This window comes from Ailuropoda melanoleuca, chromosome 13 (assembly GCF_002007445.2).
Source record: "Ailuropoda melanoleuca isolate Jingjing chromosome 13, ASM200744v2, whole genome shotgun sequence".
Classification (NCBI taxonomy): Eukaryota; Metazoa; Chordata; class Mammalia; order Carnivora; family Ursidae; genus Ailuropoda; species Ailuropoda melanoleuca.
The window spans coordinates 24,299,324-24,323,591 of NC_048230.1; the positions used below are offsets into that span (position 1 = coordinate 24,299,324).

At 36.6% G+C, this 24,268-nt stretch overlaps 1 protein-coding gene and 1 long non-coding RNA gene across 2 annotated transcripts in view; both read right to left on the reverse strand.

Annotated features, from left to right (window-relative positions):
- The window catches only part of IKZF3 (IKAROS family zinc finger 3), an 85,628-nt gene extending 61,724 nt beyond the window's left edge, over window positions 1-23,904 (reverse strand). Inside the window, exon 1 of the mRNA XM_011237382.3 lies at window positions 23,648-23,904. Within this exon, the coding sequence (XP_011235684.1) occupies window positions 23,648-23,654 (7 nt within the window). The 5' untranslated portion in view covers window positions 23,655-23,904. The remainder of the gene's footprint in view (window positions 1-23,647) is intronic.
- LOC117795793 lies at window positions 21,510-23,641 on the reverse strand. Its single transcript, XR_004619939.1, has 2 exons — window positions 21,871-23,641; window positions 21,510-21,655 (listed from the first exon to the last, which is right to left on the reverse strand). It is a non-coding gene; the product is annotated as an uncharacterized LOC117795793 (long non-coding RNA).
- Window positions 23,905-24,268: the final 364 nt, after the last annotated feature.

Sequence of the window (24,268 nt, forward strand, 5' to 3'; positions counted from 1 at the left end):
TAAATTTTTTTCAGATTTGGAGCATTCTAAATTTAATAAGGATACCATTTTGGAAGCTTTAGCAGACTTCTTCAGAGCAGGACTGTTCTTTCCTCCTCTAGCCTCCCTAAAAAGTACCTCAAGGAGGATAAAAGGAATTATTTACACAGTAATTGTACTTTAAAGAGATTAAGAGAAAAAATCAGTACTTCATACTTAACATTTCTAGTACTTTTCATTTTTTCCTGAAGACTTGTGTGTCCATCTGGTATCATGTTTCTTTAGTCAAAAGAGCTTGTATTAGCATTTCTTTTTTTCTTTTTTTCTTTTTTTTGTTAAAGATTTTATTTATTTATTCGACAGAGATAGAGACAGCCAGTGAGAGAGGGAACACAAGCAGGGGGAGTGGGAGAGGAAGAAGCAGGCTCATAGCGGAGGAGCCTGATGTGGGGCTAGATCCCATAACGCCGGGATCATGCCCTGAGCCGAAGGCAGACGCTCAACCGCTGTGCCACCCAGGCGCCCCTTGTATTAGCATTTCTAGTAATGTATGTTAGTGACAATTTTTCTTAGTTTTCATTTATTTGTAAACATCTTTTTTTTTTAAAGATTTTATTTATTAATTTGACAGAGAGAGACAGCCAGCGAGAGAGGGAACACAAACAGGGGGAGTGGGGAGAGGAAAAAGCAGGCTCCTAGCAGAGGAGCCTGATGTGGGGCTCGATCCCAGAACGCTGGGATCACGCCCTGAGCTGAAGGCAGACGCTTAATGACTGCGCCACCCAGGCGCCCCTATTTGTAAATATCTTTATTTTGCCTTCAATTCTGAAGATTTTTATTTATTCAAGACAGCAAGTGAGGGAATTGGGGGGAGGGACAAAGGGGGAGGGAGAGGGACAAGCAGACTCCACACAGAGTGTGGAGCCCGATGTGGGGCTTGATCTCAGGACCGTGAGATTACGACCTGAGCCAATATGAAGAGTTGGATGCTCAACCGACTGAGCCACCCAGGCATCCCCCCACTTTTTTTTTAAAGATTTTTACTTAGTTTTGCCTTCAATTTTAAAGGATATTTTTACTTGATACAGAATTCTGCATTGACAGTTTTCTTCCAGCACTTTAAAGACGGCATTCTACTACCTCCCAGGCTCTATTGTTTCTGATGAGAAGTCAGTGGTATTTGCATTATTGTTTTCCTATATATAATGTACTCTTTTTCTCTGAATGCTTTCAAGATTTTCTCTTTACCTTTGGTTTTCAGCAGTTTGACTATGATATACTTAGGTGTGATTTTATTTGAATTTATCCCACTTGGGATCACTGAACTTCTGTAAAATTATGTTTTTCACTAAACTTGAGAAGTTTTCAGCCATTGTTTCTTCAAATACTTTTTCTCCTCCATCCTCTTGCTCCTTTCCTTCTGGGACTTAAACTGCATGTATATTAGACTTTTTAATATTTTCCCACAATTCCCTGAGGCTCTGGGAGCCCCACCCCAATGGTTTTTTTTTCTCTGTATTGTTCAGATTGAATACTTTCATTGATATACCTTCAAGTGCAGTTACTATTTTTGTCATCTTAATTTGTTGTTTAGTTTGTCCAGTGAGTTTTCTATCTCAGGTATTATAATTTTTAGTTCTAGAATTTCCATTTTGTTCTTTTGTCATAGTTTCCTTGCCAAGATTTCCTATTTGTTAATTCATTACAAGCATATTTTCCTTTACATTTTTGGGTATAATTAGCATAGCTGTTTAAGATCCTTTCTTCCAGTTCCAATATCTATGTCATCTTGGCGTCAGTCACCATTGATCTCCTTTTATTGTGAATATGGGTCACATTTTCCTGCTTCTTCATATGACTTAATGATTTTAGATTGTACCTTGGACATTATAAATGCTGTTACAGAATTTCTGGATTCTGTTATGTTGTTCTAAAGAGTATAGGAGTTTTTCTTTATTTTACTTTTTAAAGCATGCATTTAACTTGCCTAGACTCAAACTCAAATTCTGTCTCACTGTAGTGAGTAGCAACGAGGGTGACCAAATGTCCCAACATGCCTGGGATTGAGGACTTTTCCAGATCAGAGAACTTTCATAGTCTGAGGTAAATTGGGACAAGCTGGTCTCTTGCAATGGCATAAATCTCTCTTCAATATTTTAGCCTCAGGGGCGCCTGGGTGGCTCAGTCGTTAAGCGTCTGCCTTCGGCTCAGGGCATGATCCCCATGTTCTGGGATCGACCCCCACATCAGGCTCCTCCGCTGGGAGCCTGCTTCTTCCTCTCCCATTCCCCCTGCTTGTGTTCCCTCTCTCGATGGCTGTCTCTCTCTGTCAAATAAATAAATAAATAAAATCTTTAAAAAAGTTATTTTAGCCTCAGATGGGCTACTCAGAGTGTGACCTCATATATGTGTGGTTCAATGGTCAGCCAGAGAATTTATAGATAAAAAAGCCCTCTCTGCCTTTTTCATACCAAGATTTCCCTCCTTACTTCCCAGCCTGATGCAGTTGCTATGGCTTTTTAAGCTGTTGTAACTGTGGATTATCTACCCAAGTTTTGGTCACTCTGAGGCTAAAATTGGTGCCTACCCTTGGGTTAAAACAAACATAAGAACAGGTTGGTTCTGACATTTTCCAATGCCTTCAGGTAATAGATTTTTTTCACATTTTGTCCAGAATCTATCATTGTTATCTGTTGGAAGTCTGGTTCAATAGGAGGTACTCCTCCATTGATAGAAAATCTTTGTTCTTTATTTTAATGATGATCATAAACCCAAAACTGTCCAGGACAGTACTAATTTCAAATATTTGATACTATCATCTGGTCATATTTTAATTTTTGTTTTGAAAAATATAGTCACTGTACTTATATCCTATTTTAATTTAAAAATGTTATCATATCCATTAGATGATAGCAGCAAAGCATAAAGGCAGGGAAAATACACATATTTTTAAAATAAGCAAAGGAGCAGTGTGGTATGGGGTGTCAAAACCTAAGACGGGGGAGAGCAATATCTATGCAAGGAAGGGAGGCAGCCCAAGGCAGGCTGCTAGAAACCAACTAGCCTGAAGAGTATGACATATGGGGTGGGCAGTCTGAATGGGGTAAGGAGAGATTCTATATGGAAGGCAGACAAATGGGAAATCAGAGCCTGAGTAGGTTAAAGAGGGCATTTAGGCAGGAGAATTGCCTGACTTCGAATACTGGGGAGTCCAAGAGGGATAAAGAGGGTATCCAAGATAAGGGACAGCTTAACATGAATCAGAGCCTGAGCATGGCAAATACGACATCTGTGCATAGAGGTGGTCTGGTGTGGGTTTTCAGAGCCTAAGTGAGGTAAGCAAGGCACCTACGTGGGGACTGTGGAGAGAGCTTCCATGCACAGGGGTGCTCCAGTGTAAAGTATCAGAACTTGAGTGGAAAGAAGAGGGCATCTACATATTAGGGACAGCCTTGCATGGAGATGTCAGAGCCCGGGCAGTTGAAGAGGGTCCACATAGCACAGTAGCTATTGTACAAGACCCAAATGAGGCAAGAAAAGCATCTGTGCTGAGGAAGGGATGATAGTGGCAATGGATGATTGATTATATAAAGATGCTTGATCAAATAAGTAAATATAACAAGAATAAGAGCCAGATTTTTGCCTGTCAGAGAAGGGAGTTACAAATACAAAAAACAAAAAACAAAAAAACAAAAAAACCCTGTGGTACTGTATTGGAAATGAAGGTACTGGTGCGAACACATGACTTCTACTCTATATATAACAGGTATAAAATATAGATGCAAATGTGTGTATGTATATACATACAAATAGTCCCAAGCCCTGGCCACTGAGAGCACCTGGGAGCAGTGACACTACAACAACTTCTGGCATCCAGATAATTAACTTCTAAATATCATTCTCCACTTAAAGGAGCCAGGCTTGTTGGAAAAGTGGCTGACTGCAGGGCTGGGGCAGGGAAAACTATAAGATGAGTCTGGAACATTTTGTTGTGTCGCAAAGCAAGGAAGTGCTTACAGAATGAAGAGGATATGTTAAGGGATATAGAAATCATCTTGAAGGGGTTTCCACTGGCCAAATCTGAGACACGGAATATAAAAATAATAATGATAGTATTGGATTATAACCTATTGAAAAAAACAAATTCATGAGTCCAAACTGACATTAATAAGTAAACCAAAAGTCAGATGATGAATGGAATATTTATATAGTTTCAAAGTGCTTCTCCCAAAATACTTATTATTACAAAGATGAAAAGAGCAACTACATAGTGAAGAACTTGGTAGACACCACTGTAACTAAACAAAGTGATCATCATCAGTAACGGGACAAGTGAAAATTAAGTGCCATCTGAAAATAAAAAGAACACGGCATCACTTCTGCGATATTGCTGCCAAATACACAGAACATGAATCTAACCATGAGAAAATGAACTCTAATTGAGGGATGCTTGACAAAATAACTGGCTTTGTAATCCCCAAAATTGTCAAGGTCATGAAAGACTGAGGAACTAAGAAATTGTTCCACTGAAGGAGAGTGAAGAGACGACAACTAAATATAATGCATGATTCTGAGCTGACTCCTCCTGCAGTAAATAACACTGTAGAAACAACTGGAGAAAACTGAATGGGGTCCGAGGATTAAATGGTAGTAATGTATCAATATTTATTTCCTGATTTAGACATTGTTACGGTTATGTAAGAGAAGTACACTTCAGTACATTAAAGTTTTCAAGGGTGATAGGGCATCATGTCAGCAACTTAGTATCAAAATTTCTGAAAAAAAAAAGTTTTTGTATTGTATTGCAACTTTTCTGTAAGTTTGATAGCGTTTTTAAAAAGTTTTTTAAAAAAGCTAAATGTGAAACTCTTAACTGCACACTAAAGGGATTCTTAACAGGAAAAAAAGAAAGAAAACTAGCTCAAAGGTTTCACATAAACAACCTTCATGTGAAAATATCTTTTAGTTACTACACAGCAAGATGGCTTTTGATTTGGTGACCTAAAGGAAAAAGGTCCCAGCCCCCTGAACCTTTTAAACTCTCTGACAATGACATTTAAATAGCTCTCAATATTTTTTCAAGCAGCCTTTGTGTGCTGTAAAGAACCCCAGAAACAACTTAGTACCGTTTCTAAGAGAAAAAGGAGGTTCTGACCACCTTAGTATTCAGAACTTAAAGGAGACATTAAAACCATCTATAATCAGGCTACATGGATGGTCTCCTTAGGTACTAAAAAAATATTTAAAACACAAGGACAAAAGAGTTACTGAAGTACATTTTTCCACCTAAACTTAAAGGTCCTCATAAAAACATGAAGCCCGGTAATGGATAGATAGTGAAGGAATTTCCAACTGAAGACTAGAAACCTGTTAAATATTTCTAAGTACAGCAAAAATTTTTCAGTTTTTAATGGATCATTTTGTAATTTCTTTAACTTCAGTCCAAAAAAACCCTCAGAAGTGTTCCATTTGATGGGGTCTACTGGGGTCTTTTTTAATATGTTCGCCATCAACATAGCTTTAGAATATTTTCCAAAAGAATGCTCTAGAAAGTTAAGAATGAAGGGTCCCTATATTGCTTTTAAAATAAGTATAGTTTCCTGTACTGATGTTTACACATAACTGGTGCTGATGCTGAAAGAATTCCAAAGTGGGTTAATTTTGTTTAAGTATAAATCTCCTCTATTTTCTACATCTCTTCTGTTACTTGAATAGGTAAATCATACTCCTGCCTCAAGACCTTCTCATTTACCTTTCCTTCTGACCAGAATGCTCTTTCCCCAGATCACCATAGGGCCCACTTCCCCTCTTCATTCAGGTGTGTGCTCAAAAGTCATCTTACCAAACAAGCTTTACCTGACTACCCTATATAAAACATCATCTTCTATGGGCGGGGGGAAGAGTGTAGGTGAAACAGGTGATGGGGATTAAAGAGTACGCTTATATGATGAGCACTGAGTACTGTATAGAGTTGTTGAATCACTATATTGTACACCTGAAACTTATACAACCCAGTATGTTAAACTCAAGTGAAATTAAAATAAAAAACTTAACGAAAAATTTAAAAATATTAAATGTCATCCTCCACTGTCACATTCTTTTCTCCTGCCCTCTTTCATTTCTCTTCAAAAAATCTCTTCATTATCACCACCTGGCATATATACACATATACTTGGGAGGGGAGGGGCAGAGGGAGGGGGAAATCTCAAGCAAGCTCCACGTCCAGCACAGAGCCCAAGGTAGGGCTCGATCTCACAACCCTGAGAAAATTACCTGAGCTGAACCAAGAGTCGGACACTTAATGGACTGAGACAACCAGGCACCCCTTGTCTGTATGTTTTATTGCTATTTTGCTGTATCTTCAGGTCCCAAAACAGTGCTTACTCATGATGGACACTCAATAAACATTTATTGAACAAATACATGAATTTTTACATCTCTATCATTGATCTTAATGGGCACTCTAGATCAAGGTTCTGCAAACTACAACTTACCACCTGTTTCTGTATGGCATGTGAAATAAGAATGGGTTTTACACTTTTCTTTCCTCCTCTCCCTCTGCTGGTTTTTACATTTTTAAATGGATTTTAAAAATTAGATATTTCATGCCACTTGAAAACTATGAAATTCAAGGGCACCTGGGTGGCTCAGTTGTTAAGCATCTGACTTCAGCTCAGGGCGTGATCCCAGGGTCCTGGGATCGAGCCCCACATCAGGCTCCCTGCTTCCCCACTCCCCCTGCTTGTGTTCCCTCTCTCACTGGCTGTCTCTCTGTCAAATAAGTAAATAAAATCCTAAAAAAAAAAAAAGAAAACTATGAAATTCAAATTTCAGTATCCGAAAATAAAGTATTGTTGGAACACAGCCAAAGTCCTTCATTTATGTGCTGCTATAGCTGCTCCTGTACTCCAAGGGCAGAATCAAACAGTTGTGACAGAAACTATATGACTCAAAAAGCCTAAACAGTCACTTTCTGGTCCTTTACAGACGTCCTGCTCTAGATCTGTTACCAATACTAATACTATTGTCCAATACAGTAGCCACCAGCCACGTGTGGTGATTTAACTTTAAACATAAATTAATTAAAATAAAAAATTTAGTTTCTCAGTCACACCTGCCACATTTCAAGTACTCAATAGAACATGTGGCTAGTGGTTACTATATTAGACAGCACAGGTAAGGAACATTTCTACCATCACAGAAAGTTCTACTGAATGGCACTGCTCTAGATTTTAGAATATCCTGCTATTGCTTGGGATACCACTGCAAAACTATTTCTTTAAAAACAAACATTAAAACCCTGGATCAGGAAAAAAGTAAATCAAACCACATATAAAAATTAAATATCAAGCAAAATTTTAAAGATACTATACCAGGAAACAACAACAACCATCTTCTACCAATATTTCCAAAATTCCTACAATTGGAATTTCAGGAAAAAGTTGTGGTTTCCAGTAATGCAGTAATCAAAGATATAAAGCACTGAGACAGCACCTTTTGTACTTTTGAAACATTAATGTGACATTTTGGAGGGTAAAAAACAAAAACAAAAACACCACATGATGCCAAACACCCAGATACAATATTTTAAAAATATACTTATATGTATGTGTACAAATATATACTTAGCATCATATTACCATTAGGATTTTTTGCTATCATTAGATAAAACTATTTTTCTTATCTAATTTAAAAGCCAAAATTATAATCCAGCAGAAAACCCTAGCAAACACTCTTTTCCTAACATTTGCCCTCTTGCCCTTCCCACAACTAAATAATTAATCCTCTGATATGTTTTAATTAAATCGTCAGTGTTTTCCATTGACACCTTATGTCTTAAATAAGAAATCTTATAAAAAATGTAACTATTCTATTACTGAGATAGGTGACAAATGTATTGGACTGGAAAAATTAAAGGTTATGTCTTCTGTAGCTTTCCAAGTACTCCAGAATTTCAAAGCTTTACTAGCAATCCCAAATTGTTTTCTACCAGTATTGAAAACCAGCCTTCATCATGTTTACTGAGAGATGACAATTTCAAATTTGTTTTTATTCCTTCAGATTCTCTTTTCATTGACAAAGGCAAAGGCAAAGATGCCTTTCATTTTTTTAATTATTTTTATTTTTTGAAGATTTTATTTATTTATTTGACAGAGAGAGAGACAGCCAGCGAGAGAGGGAACATAAGCAGGGGGAGTGGGAGAGGAAGAAGCAGGCTCCCAGCAGAAGAGCCTGATGTGGGGCTCGATCCCAGGACTCTGGGATCACACCCTGAGTTTAAGGCAGACGCTTAAAAAATGAGCCACCCAGATGCCCCCAAAGATGCCTTTTAAAACAATTTCACTAGTTAGAATTTTTTGTTAAGATACTGAGATTTTTCTCAGAGATTCTAGCATTTTATGCACTGCTAAATGAAAGGGGGTAGATTACAAATACAATTTGAACTTGGAAATGGCAGCCGTCTGGTTAATTCAGAGTTCATCAAAGTTCACGGTTGAAGGTTTTTACCTCTTAGCTCTAATATAAATTATCTACAAACAAAACCAAGTATTTACATTGGCAACAAAATTTGTAATCATATTTTAACTCAAATGGTTGTAAACTTGCCTTGATTTTAATACTATAATAAGTAATTATCATTCAATTAAGAATAACATCTAACAAAATTCTGTTCTTAGTTTCAGAAATCTGATTTCTATTCACTGGTCTGTTTTCCCAGTAGAAAGTGTAAGTGCTAAAGAAGAGCAAAATATTAAATCTTAGAAAAAATCCTGTACTGAGTTTGCCAGCTGCCAGTGGCACTGGTGCCTGACAGCTGCCAGAAAGCTATCTCTCAGTGTAGACACTCCTTTTTATCTTCCTAACGGTAAACTGACTCTCCTATCCCCATGCCTCTTTTTTAAAAAATATTTTCTCTTATATAAAATATTCACTTTTACTTTTTTACTAAAACGTCTGGAAATTGAGTCACTGACTAAAAAAATGTGTTCAATCCCAACAGTAACAGTCAGTACTGTAAATGTGGCAACGCAACAGAAGTATGAACTAGTATTTCTGAAAGGTCTTTCACCAGTTCTCTTAATACTACCACTTAAAATCATTCCTGGAATCTTACCACCACAAGAATAATATAATGTAAAATGTACAGTATAATAGTACCAATGAAATTAGAATATCAGAATTGGAGTAGATATCTTAGCTATCTTACCTCTCCTTCCCCTGAATTTCCTCCAATATTCCCCTATTTGGGTTGCACAGCCTGGGCTTAGACACTTCCAATAATACAGAATGTTATTCCTTTCCATTTCAGAAAAACTCTAATGGTTAAAAAAGTTCCTCCTTAAATATAGCTGAACTCAAATTTCCTGAAATCTCCATTTCAGGTCCTAGTACAGCTCTCTGGAAACATAGAGGATAAATTATCATTCAGATGCTACCACTCAGTTCATAACCATGGTGTGAGAGCTTTCTTCTGAACTTGGTTTTGTTTGCTTGTGGCTCTCCAAAAATGTGGCATCAAGCACTTAGTCCAGTAGTGCAAATGAGATTTCATATTATCTCACAGTATTTCTGCAAGATAAACAGGTGCAGTGGCATTTATTATTCTCCCAATTATACAGACAAAATTCAGGACACAAGAAAGACAAAAAACACAGTCACATAATTGTCTAAGGGTGCAATGTCAGAGGCACATTAAGAAGAGAAGAAGGATTCATGTCTTGAACTACACCTTTGTTTCAAGGAATTTAAACAATGTTTTAAAATGCTCTCCTATATAGATTATGAACTTTAGAAGTAGGTCTGATATTTCAAACACTTCAGTTGACTATGACTGAGGGGAAAGGAAGATATAAAATGAGAGTTTAATTCCTCTAACCATGAAAACTTCCTTTCTACATTGGGCTAAGGAAAAGGTTAAGAAATAGCAAGATTACTTCTTTAGGGACACAAGATCAAATACAGTCTACATCACCATTCCAGTTTTTCTTATCTTATTCTTTTTTAAATAAAATATCCTATTTTCCCCCTAGATTAAATGTATAATGAGGAAATTATAGACTGTTGGGAACAGGTCTAAAACAACAAATGCAACATTTAGTGTTATTTTCTTTGAAAGGTCAATTACTATACAATTGTAAAAAAATAAAAACATTTTTATTTTACCATGGATATCACATGCCACCAAACGAACAGAGAAAAGGAAGAATGGGCATTTCATCTCATTGCTATTTAAAAAAAATGTGCTAAAATGATTGAGTCCAACATATTCCAAGTAAGATTTTCATTTTATAGGGGCGCCTGGGTGGCACAGCGGTTAAGCGTCTGCCTTCGGCTCAGGGCGTGATCCCGGCGTTATGGGATCGAGCCCCACATCAGGCTCCTCTGCTATGAGCCNTTAAAAAAAAAAAAAAAAAAAAGATTTTCATTTTATAACTGCAAAATGTCTAGTTTCTCTTCTAAAATAACTGGGGTCAAAAAAAGAATAATTATTTTGAAGTGGGTAATAAAACTAAAAGTGAAAGTTTAAACAATGAAATTTCTAGAGGAGAATTTTTTATGGTCTTTGAGTAGGCAAAGATTTCTTAAACAGGACGTAAGAGGCACTCAATCCCAAAAGAAAAGAAATTGATATATTTGTCTTAATTACAGTCAAGAATTCTACTTATCAAATAGATTAAGAAAACAAGCAAGTTACAGAATGCGAGAAAAAAACTGCAATACACATCTGACAAAGTACATGTTTCTAAAATATTTTTTAAATATCTACAAAATCAATAAGAAAAAATACAAACAACACAACTTAAAAAAGTGTACAGAAGACTTACAGAACTTCAGGAAAGAAGATATCCAAATGGCCAATAAACATATGAAAAGGTATTCAACATCATTATTCATTAGGAAAATGCAAATTAAAACCAGAATGAAATACCACTACACATCCACCAGAATGGCTAAAATTAAAAAGACTGACTGACAATAACAAGTGTTGGCAATATGTGAACAACTGTAACTCTCCAATATTGCTAGCAGGATGGTAAACTGGTCCAACCACTTTGGAAACTATCTGGCAGTATGTATCAAAGCTAATTATATATCTAACCTATGACCCAGAAATGCTAACCCTAGATCTCTATCCAAGAGAAATGAATGTATATGTCCATCAAAAGACATGCACATGAATGTTCATAATACAGACAAACACTGGAAACAATCAAATGTCCAACAGTAGAATAAATATACAAATTGTGGTATATACATACCTTTTAATAATAAAAGAAAATAAACTACCAACAAATGTAACAATGTGGGTAGATCTCAAAAGGATGTTGAGCCAAAGAAGCCAGACACCAAAAAAAGCACATACTGTATGATTCCATCTATATGGAAATCAAGAACAGGAAAACTGGTCTATGATGATAGAAGTCTGAATAACGTTTAACTTAGGGCAAAGGGGGCATACCAGTTATAAATGAACACAAGAGAACTTTCTGGGGTGATGCAAATGTTCCATATAAGAACAGGAAAATGTGTATACAGGTAAAAATTGGTCAAGCTATATAATGTAAGACACGTGCACTTCACTGCGTAAGTTATTCCTTAATTAAAAAAAAATCTGTTGAACACTCATATTCAAATATTGAAAATCGCAAACCTTAGAATTGCCATTATAGTATGAACTTTCCACTTTTGAAAAAAAGTGAATTTCAAGGTTTTCTTATGATTCTTTGTAGAAGAGTACAGATTATACCAACCATCTACTAAATGGGCAGAGTATATCTTACAAACTCTCACAGTGAGGAAATATATTTACGTGGCATGTGTCGAGTAGATATGAAGATACTTTCAATGATAGCTAATACTCCAGTCAAACTTCCCTGAGAATTGAGATTTCAAGATCTGTTTCAACTTTGCTCCTGGAGGGTTTTTTTTTGGGGGGGGTTTTGTTGTTGTTGTTGTTTTGTCTTGGGCTACAAATAGTTTAAGTGTCATTCGTCTTTGGAAAACAAAAACAAATGAAATTTCTTGATCCACATTTTTCTCCAGCAACAGCCCCACTTATTTCCTCTGCTTCTTTCCTAGCTAAACTTTTGGGGAAAATGGTCTGTATCCACATTTCTACTTCCTCTATTCCCATCCCTCCTTTAACCACTTTAATTTGGGATCCATCCTCACTCACCACTCTGCAGAAACCACTTTTGTTAAGGACACTAGCAAGTTTTATGTTGCTAAAACCAACTTCAACTTTTTCTCCCCACTTTATTTGATTTTTCAGCAACATTCAACATAGCCGACCACCTACTTCTTCATGAAACACTCCCGTCTCTTGAATTCTGTTACACCACACTCTGCTGGTTTTCCTTCTGTCTTGCTGGCTGCTCTTTATCTTTTGCTGGCTCTTCCTTCCCTACCTGACCACTTAAATTAGATGTTTCTCAGGACTCAATCCTGAGCCCCCTTCTTATGATACATTCTCTCTTTAGGTGATCCCATCCATTCTCATGGCATTAAATATCACCTATGTGCTGAAGATGACCAAATTTCTATCTCTAACCAAACATTTTATTTAGAGGAGAGGTTCACCAACCATGACCCCGACCATTAATCTCCATATTAGCACTCTTTTTATTTTCTTCATAGCACTTACATTATTTTAATTATTTCATTTGCTACTTACTTATCGGGGGTGTGAGGGTCTTTCTTACCCAACCGTAAATTCAATGGTAGCAAAGCACTGCCTATCTCGTTTACCATCGTATTGCCAATATTTTGCATATGTGGCACGTAATAGGCATTCAATATTTTTTAAATGAATAATGAGGATTTCTGATTTTTGGATTAGGTTGTGTTATAAATGTTGTATTACAAGACAAGTCAAAAATAAGTGTTACAAAGCTTTTTGTTATTCAACTATCTTTAAAAATCAGCATTTATTTTTTATAAGATTCTTTTTTTTTTTAGATTTTATTTATTTATTCAAGAGACAGAGATAGCGAGAGAGGGAACAGAAGCAGGGGGAGTTGAAGAGGGAGAAGCAGACTCCCCGCCTGATGCGGGGCTCTATCCCAGGACCCTGAGATCATGACCCCAGCCGAAGGCAGACACTTAACGACTGAGCCATCAGGCCCCCCCTATAATCAGCATTTAAATAAAAAATATATTCTAAATACATAAAGATGATCCGCCACTACTAATCCAACACATGCTATGAGACTGATGATAACCTGCACTGATACTTCTCAAACTGTGGGCAATGTTATAAGACTCAAATGTGCACAAGAATTCCCTAGGAACCTTGTTAAAATGCAGATTCTAATTCAGCATGTCTGGCCTTAAATTCTGCATTTGTAACAATTGCCAGATGTTGCTGATGCTGTTGGTTCACAGACTATATTTAAATTAGCGAGGGTCTAAAGGATCCTTGTAAATGATTTATGAATTAAATAAACAATTTGCTCGACCTCAACTTTGTGTCTAGTACTATGCAGGTAATTTTCATACACATTATCTTATTTAGGTTGTGGTGGTCTCTTGTAGTATAGTAAACTCAGAGCGGGTTTCACCCTTACCAAGGCCAAGTGTCCCCCTTTTATTTTTTATTTTATTTGTTTGCACCTCATGGTCATATTAACTGACACCACAAAGGAAACAACACGTCTACAAGTGAACAGCAATATTCCATGCTCCCATCTAACAGAGCTTCTGAGATTTACAGCCAGACTGATGGGCCATCTGATGAGTATTCCGATGACCATGAGCAGGTGCAGGACTCAAAGCTTTTAAAGATTTACTTCTTTTATCAGCACTCCTGATTTTATAAATGATGAAGCCCATCAACCCCATTCCTACCCAAATCTCCTAGTAAACTTGGGTATAGTAGGGCTTCATGGGGACCCAAACATTTTTTTTTAAAGATTTTATTTATTTATTCAACAGAGATAGAGACAGCCAGCGAGAGAGGGAACACAAGCAGGGGGAGTGGGAGAGGAAGAAGCAGGCTCACAGCAGAGGGGCCCGACGTGGGGCTCGATCCCACAACGTCGGGATCACGCCCTGAGCCAAAGGCAGACGCCTAACCGCTGTGCCACCCAGGCGCCCCGGACCCAAACATTTTTAACAAGGCTTTGAAGCATCTCAGCACAGGACCCCCAGCTCAGGCCACCCCAACCCACACAGCCAGTGATCTGGAAAGAAGTGTCCCACTTTTAAAAAAATATTTTATAATACCTCTTTTATCATCATGAATTAAATATCACCTATCCATACATGGAAGATTTTTTTCTTTTTTTAAAAAAGATTTATTTATTTATTTGAGAGAGAGAGGGGGAGAAAGCATGAGAGGGAGGGACAGGGGAGAGGGAGAGAGAATCCCAAGCAGACTCTGCCCTGAGTGTGAAGCCCAATGGGGGGCTTGATCTCAGGATCCCAAGATCATGACCTGAGCTGAAACCAAGAGACAGAGGCTCAACCGATTGTGCCACCCAGGTACCCCTGTAAGCTTTTAATAAAGCTGCATCTGTCATACAAAGGTGAAACATGAAAATAAAATAATCTGTATTTCAATAGGTAAGTATACCAGCAGGATTATTCTAGAAAACATAATAATAAGGCAGTCAGATATATTTGTAGAATCACCATGAATGCAAGACCTAAAAATACAGAAGGATACAGGTTCCAACAATAATGGCAAAAGAGCCTTGGCTCTTAACATAACAAAGAATCATCTTCTCTATGTTTGTATAGTAATTACATTCTTAGACAATTTAGACTGTATTGAAACCATGCAAAAATACTTAATGTTTATACATAAAATGGAGTTAGGTTCTGGCAGTCATTAGACATAAAACATTACTGAGTTTCAAAAAAAGGGAAAAACTCCAACCTGGAATGAAGGATGGCTTCCTAAAAGGGATGACGTTTTTGATAGAACATAATGAACAAGGATTTCAGTGGGATTGTGGTGCTATTAACAGTGTTGGGAAGTCAGGAGAAGTTGGTTTGGGTTGGAGAGATGAGTTCATTTTTGGACTTCTTGGGTTGAACAGCATTAGAAAAATGGGGAGTTAGGAAAAGTAATGCATGTTCAGAGAACACTATGCAGTCTAGAATAACATTAGAGGACAGAGGACACTACTGGCAAGGTATATTGAAGCTACATTGTGGATTTTTTTAAAAGATTTTATTTATTCATTTGACAGAGATAGAGACAGCCAGTGAGAGAGGGAACACAAGCAGGGGGAGTGGGAGAGGAAGGAAGCAGGCCCCCAGCGGAGGAGCCTGACGTGGGGCTCAATCCCAGAACGCCGGGATCACGCCCTGAGCTGAAGGCAGACGCTCAACGACTGAGCCACCCAGGCGCCCCATACATTGTGGATTTTCTTAAATGCCCTACTAAGAAATCCTTCAAATGATTTTTAGTAGGGGAATAACTTGACATTTTAGGAAGATCATTCTGGCAGCAATCCTCAAAATGGATTGAAGGAGGTAAGTCTAGATACAGGGTTACCAATAGAAAAAACCATGTAACAGTCTGAGTCCATAGTTTTCCAAATGTGTTCTATGGAACTCCAGGGTTTCAGAGGGCTGCCACAGGTGCCACTCTGTGTCAGGAGAAGGGAAGAGCCAAAAGCTAGGTAAGCCTCTCCCTCCTCTCAACTGGAACATCACACTTGCATCTGTCCCACATAAGATTTTTGTATAAAAGGGTATCCTGTTGATAAAAACCAATTTTTGTCTTTTTTTGTGTGTCTCATCCAAATTCTTGTTAACTGTGAGATGCACCATGGAACACCTCAAGGAGTCATCATATAATATCAGTGTCACTATATAGAGTACTAGCTACAAGATATATAAGCATTATATTAATTTTTACTATCAACTTTTTTTTAAAGATTTTATTTATTTATTTATTTGACAGAGATAGAGACAGCTAGTGAGAGAGGGAACACAAGCAGGGGGAGTGGGAGAGGAAGAAGCAGGCTCATAGCAGAGGAGCCTGATGTGGGGCTCGATCCCATAACGCCGGGATCACGCCCTGAGCCGAAGGCAGACGCTTAACCGCTGTGCCACCCAGGCGCCCCTACTATCAACTTTTTAAACCATTATTTGTCCCATTATACAGAGTATGTCTCCATCCCTAAGTTAGATTACCTATAAAAATTCCCTAGGTTTGCTTGGGTTTGGGACAAATGGGACCACATTCGGTCATCGATGCTTGCAATGGAAAACTGTAGAGTCCTTTGAGAAACTCCAAATTTCTTTTATTAAGACGTGCATGGATGCTGTTGGCTAGGCTAACACAGAAGCTATATACTGTGTACTCTGGTTTCTCAGTCCTACTAATTCAAATTTGAGGTAGGACTTCTATATACATTATCCTATTTAAATCTTTACAAAAGCCAACACATTTACAAATTTCTGTGTATTATTGTATTCCTTCAGGCCACTCGCAGAGTCAAAACAGCAGGTTACATTTGTAAAAGCCAAGGGCCTATTTTATAGTGAAGTATTGTTTACCAAACAAGCTCACAATCTTATTTCTAGAATGCATGAAAAATGTTAAAATGGTGACTCATTCTAATTCTATTACCCATTAATTCTAGGGAATTTTGTTTTTATGGTGGCAAGCAGAAGTGTGTTGGTAGGATGGTCCATAAAGTCTTTTGTCCTACTGAAATGATTCTCAACCAAGAGAGGCAGAGTATCGGTGGCTTACACCAGGTATAAATAATCTCTCTCACCTGGCCCCCTTGAATCCACTGGCATACAACTGCTTTGGACAATTATTTCTTCTAGGCCAATGGGCCAGCTATTTCTCAAGGTTTGAAAGGTACAGCATAACATCTACAGTACCAAAATGAAGTTAGGAAGCTTAGTCTTAACAAAGGAAGTTGTAGAGCCAAAGGGACAGGGGTTTAATGTCTAACAGTCATAATTTCTACGGAACTTGCTGAACCTTAGACAACACTGACTACCAGAGACTACTTAGTTAAAAAGCATCTGTTTCTATCCCAGTAATTTTTAAATTTTTTTTGAAGAGGCACTTCATTTCTCAAATGAAATCTTACATAGATTACCGTACATAAAACAGGTAAAGAGGTATCTTAGTAGTATACAATATAGTAAGTTCAAATATATAAGAATTACTGAAAGGTCAAACAATGAGAACAACAAGGCTGTTTTAATAAACAAAAACTAAAAATCTATAGATATAGATGAAACTTGCAGCTTTATATCAGCTTCAAACACATCATTTCTGTGTTTTGTTTTATTTGTCAATACGAAAAGAAATGAAGATGCATATATAAAAACTGTTACCACGTGCAAGTGTTTCACCTTATTATTTCAGAATAGTTCTTAAACTACTCCCTGAAATTTGAAAGAAGATGGTAAGTAACCTTCGTTTCAAAGTTGAATCAATAAAAATATCTAACAAATCTTTACATTCTTTAATTCTGAACATAAAAATCAGACAAGAAGTAACCCAACCTTAAAATAAGTACATGAGAAATTTATAATATATAATCATGATGTACCATGCTACACATTCTTACTATTGAACAGTTGGTTACTATGCTGTGGTAAAAGCAGGTTCCAAGCACCTTAGCCTGAGCCTTTCTGGGCACTTAGTTAAATAGAGGGAATAGGAGAGTTAATGATGTTCTTACTTAAATAATTTTACTTGAGCAAATATGCACAGGAAAAAAAATATGAGTTCAGAACCACAATCTTACTTGTCATATTTATAAAGTGTTTATATGTCAAAGAGTTTCAAAGAGTTAGTGAAAAAAAAGTTTTATTTTGAGATCTGAGTATATATTTATACATTGATGATCTTCAATGCATTAAAATTTGGTAAATGATACTCATGAAAGTCAAATGAAATTTAAACCAAGTTAGCCTCTGATGCACATCTGTGGTACTGTCTAAACCGTATGCAAGCATAAAATCAACTATTAATGAGTATTAGCGAGTGATTTCCTAATTACAGAGATAAAGGCGGAAGATAGCAAAAATGATTAATTGTTAAGTATAAAAATTAGTAACTTTCAGTTTTCAGGCTAGAGCTATTATGTATCAACTATGATGTAACTCCACATCTATAAAGTATTTATAGGTTTGTGAGCATGATCTTTTTTTCATATCCACAGACTCTATATGACTACTATTACAGGAAACTATTCTGATGTGCCAAATATTCTGACAAGTTAATAGTCTTTCAAATAGATATCACTTTGCAAGTGAACTGATAGTGCTGTGATAGAGAACTCAAATTAGGTGAAATATGTTGTCAACTTTAAGAATTAAAACATTGTTATAAAGAAATGGTTTATTGTGGAAAGTGCAGTGCTTCACTGAAATAAAGAATGTAGCAAAAATTTTAAACAAATGCAAAAGTTAGAAGGCACTATATTATTTTGCCCAGAGTAGAGCCAATATTGGATTAGAAAAACATGGTAGGATTCATATTGTTGGATTTAGCCAACATTCCAAACTCCTACCAAACCTTTAACAGCACCTCTGACAAATTAGCCAGCAAAATTAACTAGTTTCAATGTCATTATTTTCCTTACTCTTTTTACCCTAAAAGCTGAACAAATAATCAAATGAGCGAACACACAGGCAACTCATTCATTAATTTATTCAATTAATATGACCGTAGTCGTACTATGTGCTGAGGAATGGGCTGACAAAAAGATGCCTACACTTTGGAACCTGACAGTCCAGAAGGAGCTACTAGTATATTAACAACCAAAATAAGCAAGAAATCTACTTAAGTAATCTTTAGATAATTAAGAGTTACAAGTAGAAAATATACCTTTATATTGTTTCATCAGTGATGCTATTGAAATATTTTCAGTTTCCCTTATTTTAAAAAAAGTTTCCTGTATAAACCCACAAGTAATCTGATGTGCCAAAAAGCTCTAAGAACATACATTAACAAATACAATTTGTGATATGCTGCCAATTCTATTGATATAAAAATTTGGGAGGTAGACTGATTTTGAATTTTTGACAATGAGTAAAGAGTATTGTTCATAAATGCATTTTATTCTGTTTCATATCCATTATTAAACACCTACTTTTCTTTTATCTCTCCTAAGTGGAATACATATCCACTCTAATACGATATCAACTCCATATTATTTTGATTTACTCTACACTACTTTGGACTCTAAGAACTTTAATTTGGGATGCAGAAAGCAGATTTCACTTAAGGCTGAAAAGATTATCTCATTCAAAATCACTGGGGATTAAAGTATTTTGATAATTACATAATAATAATAATAGTTATACATAGGTCATATTTAAAATACATATAGCAGAAATATAATTATTGTTTCAGTATTTCATCTTTTTTTTTTAGCGATTCAAAAGACAGAGTCATCCTTATGGTTTTTAATTTTTATAAATATACCAGTCAATAAAAAGTTGTATTTTTAAAAGGCTAGATAGCAGAGTGATCTCTATGTCCTCATGATGTTTAGGATCATTTTTCAAAATAAGTAATGAATCCTTAGCACACAAAAAATCATTTATTGAGCACCTACTACAGGCAGGTTTCTGTATTAATCTCTCAGTTCTTCTCAAACATGGTCTAGAACTATAGCTGGAGCCAGGAGACAATTAACATTGGATGTCTGATAAAAGATCGATGAATAATCTTTTACTCCTAAATAAGTGAATATATACAGTAAATATATTGACAAGTTTACAATTATGTATTAAAAAGGTATCACTGGAAAGTTGTATGCTAATTTTATGGTATCATCTATATCTTACTGATTGAGAAAGCAAATTTCTGCTCATATTTGATTCATATTTTAATGGACTAATATGTGATCCTGAAATCTGCCAATATAAAGTTAATAGATAAGATTTTACTTTAGGGATAGTTTAGCCAAAATACCCAATAACATTTTTGTTTTCTTGGCTTTCTTTTTCTGTTATACCGTTTAATTAAGTATTTTAAAATTTTCTGAGTTCTATCGAAAAATTGCTAGCATCAAGTTCCTACTCATAAAAATTAATTAAATAAAAGGCATCATAATAAACATAACAAAAATTGCTTTTCAGCACTATTTTCTTAATTGAATGCAACAAACTCTGAGGGTCTTTTATGAATCAAGCACTATTCCTGGCACTGAGCATACAAAAATAAGACATATTCTCAGTCCTCTAGAAGCTTAAAGACCAGTGGGGGAATAAACATTTAAATCAATAAATAACTTCAATACAATTGGCAAAATATGCACAGAAAGGAAAGGCTCTTAGCTGAGGTGGAGGGAGGTGAGTGACCAGTAGGGTGACTACCAGAAGGCATCAGAGAAGGTCATCAGAAAGAGGGCATCTGCAGAGCCTTCAGGGTGATGATGCCTGAGCAGACTCTTAAAGGATGAATAGGCATAACAAATTTAAAGAATGAACTGAAGAGTTTAATGAAGACATGGAAGTGTGAAATCCCATGTTGGATCGATCATAGGAAGCACAAACAGGAATTTTCTAAAATTATGTTCTATCAGGATCCTGTGGCCTTTCTGTAGTTTGTTCCTTTGAACTTTACCATTTCATCCTTCATATGCTCATAATGGAGGGCTAGTAAACACCATTTGGAGGTTATATCTCTGTAAAACTCCCATCCAGAGCATAGGAAGGGACTTAGAAATGAAAAATGGGTTCCACAAAAGCCATGTGGTAGCTGACATTAAGGAGAAAAAATTTGTTCAATAACCCTGGAATATTTAGTGTAGGGGCATTCAGGTCTGCACAGTTCAAAACCCCTGTGAGAATATATTATAGAATAATAATACATTACCTGATGGTCAGAATAGTAACCCAGGGTTACCAAGATAAAGTTATCTCTTGTGTACCTTGTTTATAAGACAGGGATTGGGTAGTAAATACACTTAGATCTCTATCCAATATTGTTTAAATAGAAAGGTTTCATATTAAATGAGAAACATGTCAATACCTTTGAAATTCGTATTTGTGAACCACCTCATTTCTCAACTATAACAGATAGAAGAACTACTGTTATTACAACACAAATAACAACATTTAGCAACATCACGAGTCTTTGGATAGAAAATATTTAGGATCACAGATTGTGAGAAAAGAAAAAAGTTATAGCTTCTGATTTATTACGTGTATTACGTGTATTTTCATTTTTATTTGACAAAATTCCAATTTCAAAAGCTTATTTCATCTGACATCTTCACACATAGAAAGTCTCAATAAACGTTTGTTGAAGAATGAATTTAAAAGAGATTTTATATGCTGAAAGAATGACTAAATAGCTTCACATCTCACAATAAACTGTAGCATGTTAATTTAACCACCAAATTAAGCAGAAAATAAAGGTATTCCATAAAGTATTCTACTTTCTTATATTGCCAAGAAATGAGAGGTATACACTGTAGTTCAAATCTCTGTCTATTGAGGCCAAAATGTCAAGATAATATAAAAATATTTTAAATATCAAACACATGGACCAGATTAGTCAATCTCAGGTGTCTCTAATGAACTAGATATTTTACTATATCAACTACTCCATCCTCAAGGACCTGATGTTACAACAGCCAAATTCACATCATTGATCTTTTTCAAATTTTATTTTTTGATTTAAGTGTTGAAGTTTTTGCATTAAGCATACTATATACCATCCATCTCTATGGACCTATGAATTTTTTTTTTTTTTAAAGATTTTATTTATTTATTCAACAGAGATAGAGACAGCCAGCGAGAGAGGGAACACAAGCAGGGGGAGTGGGAGAGGAAGAAGCAGGCTCATAGCGGAGGAGCCTGATGTGGGGCTCGATCCCATAACGCCGGGATCACGCCCTGAGCCGAAGGCAGATGCGTAACCGCTGTGCCACCCAGGCGCCCCTGGACCTATGAATTTAATCTAGACATCTAAACTCAAAACTGATCACTGTCTATACCCTATATTCCATCTCTTTTCATTTATAGTTTGTACTTTCTAAACCAAATTCTATACAAGTTTTCATTCCTTTCTTATTCAGACAGTCTTTATTCAGGCTTATCTAAAAGTCTTTGTTAGGGGCATTACTATACCCAGTTATGTTATTTAGGTAATAATTTCTTTATCTCACATTAAATGAATTCAGGAGTATTAACATTTACAGGGAAACACTCTATTTTCCATGGATTTACACTATTCTGTACGTTAGTCTGGAGAAGTGAAATGATTAAGAATAAGAAAAAAGTGTTGGCTATTGATTTATAACTTCACAAAAATAAATCCAGCAACTCATCTATAATAATTAAAGCATGAGAGTTTTTAAAATTATTTTTTCATAATGTACAACGACCTAATTTTTTTCTTGTTCTTGGCCAACCAGACTTTTACATGTTAACAATTACACTTCATAAACCATTTTGAAATATTCACAATGTCAATTTTTAAAACTACTTTAAAACCCCAATAATTTAAAATTTAACAGCATAGTTTTTCATAAGAGAAAATACCTGAAGCATTATTCATAATGGCCATTTAAAAGTTTTCATATCCATACTAAACACATACTGTTCATTGACTTGTTTGGTATTCTACAAGAAAAAAAATTTATATGGGCCACGGCAGTCGGAAAAATTGTAGGCATACCCATGTACAAACTGAGGATTCAGGGCCACAATATTGCATTCAATTATACTGTGAGGGGGGAAGCTCTACCACCTGTATCTTGTGTCCCAAATTATTTAATCAAATTTAAATAACTTCATATACTCTAGACTTAGAGTTGCCAAAGATCAAGGTTCATTGGCAGCATAAGATCCTTCGATTATTACGAAAAAAATCCATGCTATTCATACTATTTCTCAAATTCACATTTTTATTAGGTGTCAGTATCTCATTTATTAAGAGAATGAATACGTTTCTCAAAAATTCTGATCTTCGAAATATCTCACCTTCCCCAACTTGAAATGCATCTGCCATTTTCAAGGTTTTACAAACACTTGTTGAAAAGACCACTGAGAAGTTTACAATAGTAGTGTGAAATTTTAGTTATCCCAAGTAAGTACATACTGGAAATTTTTTGAGAAGCGAGGAGTTTCACGACTTTCAAAATTAGTTCAAATGAAACTTTTTAATTGAGCCTGATTTTTGCTTTGGGTAAAGAAGGATCATTAGAAGATAGAGTTCCACGGGAACCACCAGTGCCAACCACTTTAAAATTCACCTTTCCCATATGATAGCAATTACTCTTAGAAGAAAAGAAAAAAAAACTGTCACGTTTCATTCTAAAGAAGTCACTCAGATTAGCATAATTCCAATGGACACTGAGGCCATGGATGAAAAAAGCATCCAAAAGGATCAGTGATTCCAACCCAGGTTTGCTGCCATTTCAGGGACGCCCCATAAGTACTCTTCCTCTGCAGACTTCGAGTTGACCCCTCATGTCTGACAACCCCTAAGACATAAAATTGAGGAGAAGTTATCACGTTCCAAAGTTACGTGGGGGTTAGGGGGAGCAATATGAGAGATTATGAGAACCGACACGCTTTGCCTTCTGAAATGCCTCATATTTACTTTTGACAAAAGAAATAAATAGAAGCAAAACCGAGATCCAGAAGGAACTCCCTCTGCTGCGTGCACCGGTCGAGCTTTTCAAACACCCCTTAGAAAAGAAGCGGACTGGAGGCTCACCTTCCATCTTGTCGCCGGGCTGGGCTGGAGTTGCGCTCTGTCTACCCGGCCGCTCCACGTGCTCCTGCCGTCGCTGGGACGCTGCGCGCAGCTGGCGGGAGATTCCCGGCACGGGGAGTCCCCGGGATCCGGCCTCCGCGTCGGCGCAGATTGAAAGGGGCAGGAGCCGGCGACCGGCCGGTGCGCGGGGTTACAGCGGCGCTGGCTGGCGGCGGCTTTAAAGCGCGCTCGCCGCGGAGCGCCCGAGGTTCCGCACCTGCAGCCCCCTTTTGAATGTCAAACCGGAGAACCAGATAGGATGGATATGGCGCATCAGTAAATTGTCCTAAAGTGTCTATTTAAGAAGGATAACGAATGGGAGAGTAATATATGGGGGGAAGGGCGATCTGGATTGTTTTCTTACAAGTTTAAGTTCGAAGAGGTTTGTCTTAAATTTAACAAGATCTGGAACTTTTGGTCTAGATTCGGGGATGATTGCCATGAATATCGTCATGAGAACTGACTCCATTCGAAGTATTATGTTTTTCTTCCTCTTTTTCTTTTCACATAATTCTTGGTCCCAGTTTTCAGAAAATTCTGAGGCAGTTTAAAAGGATTTGGGCACTTTTATCAACTCAACTT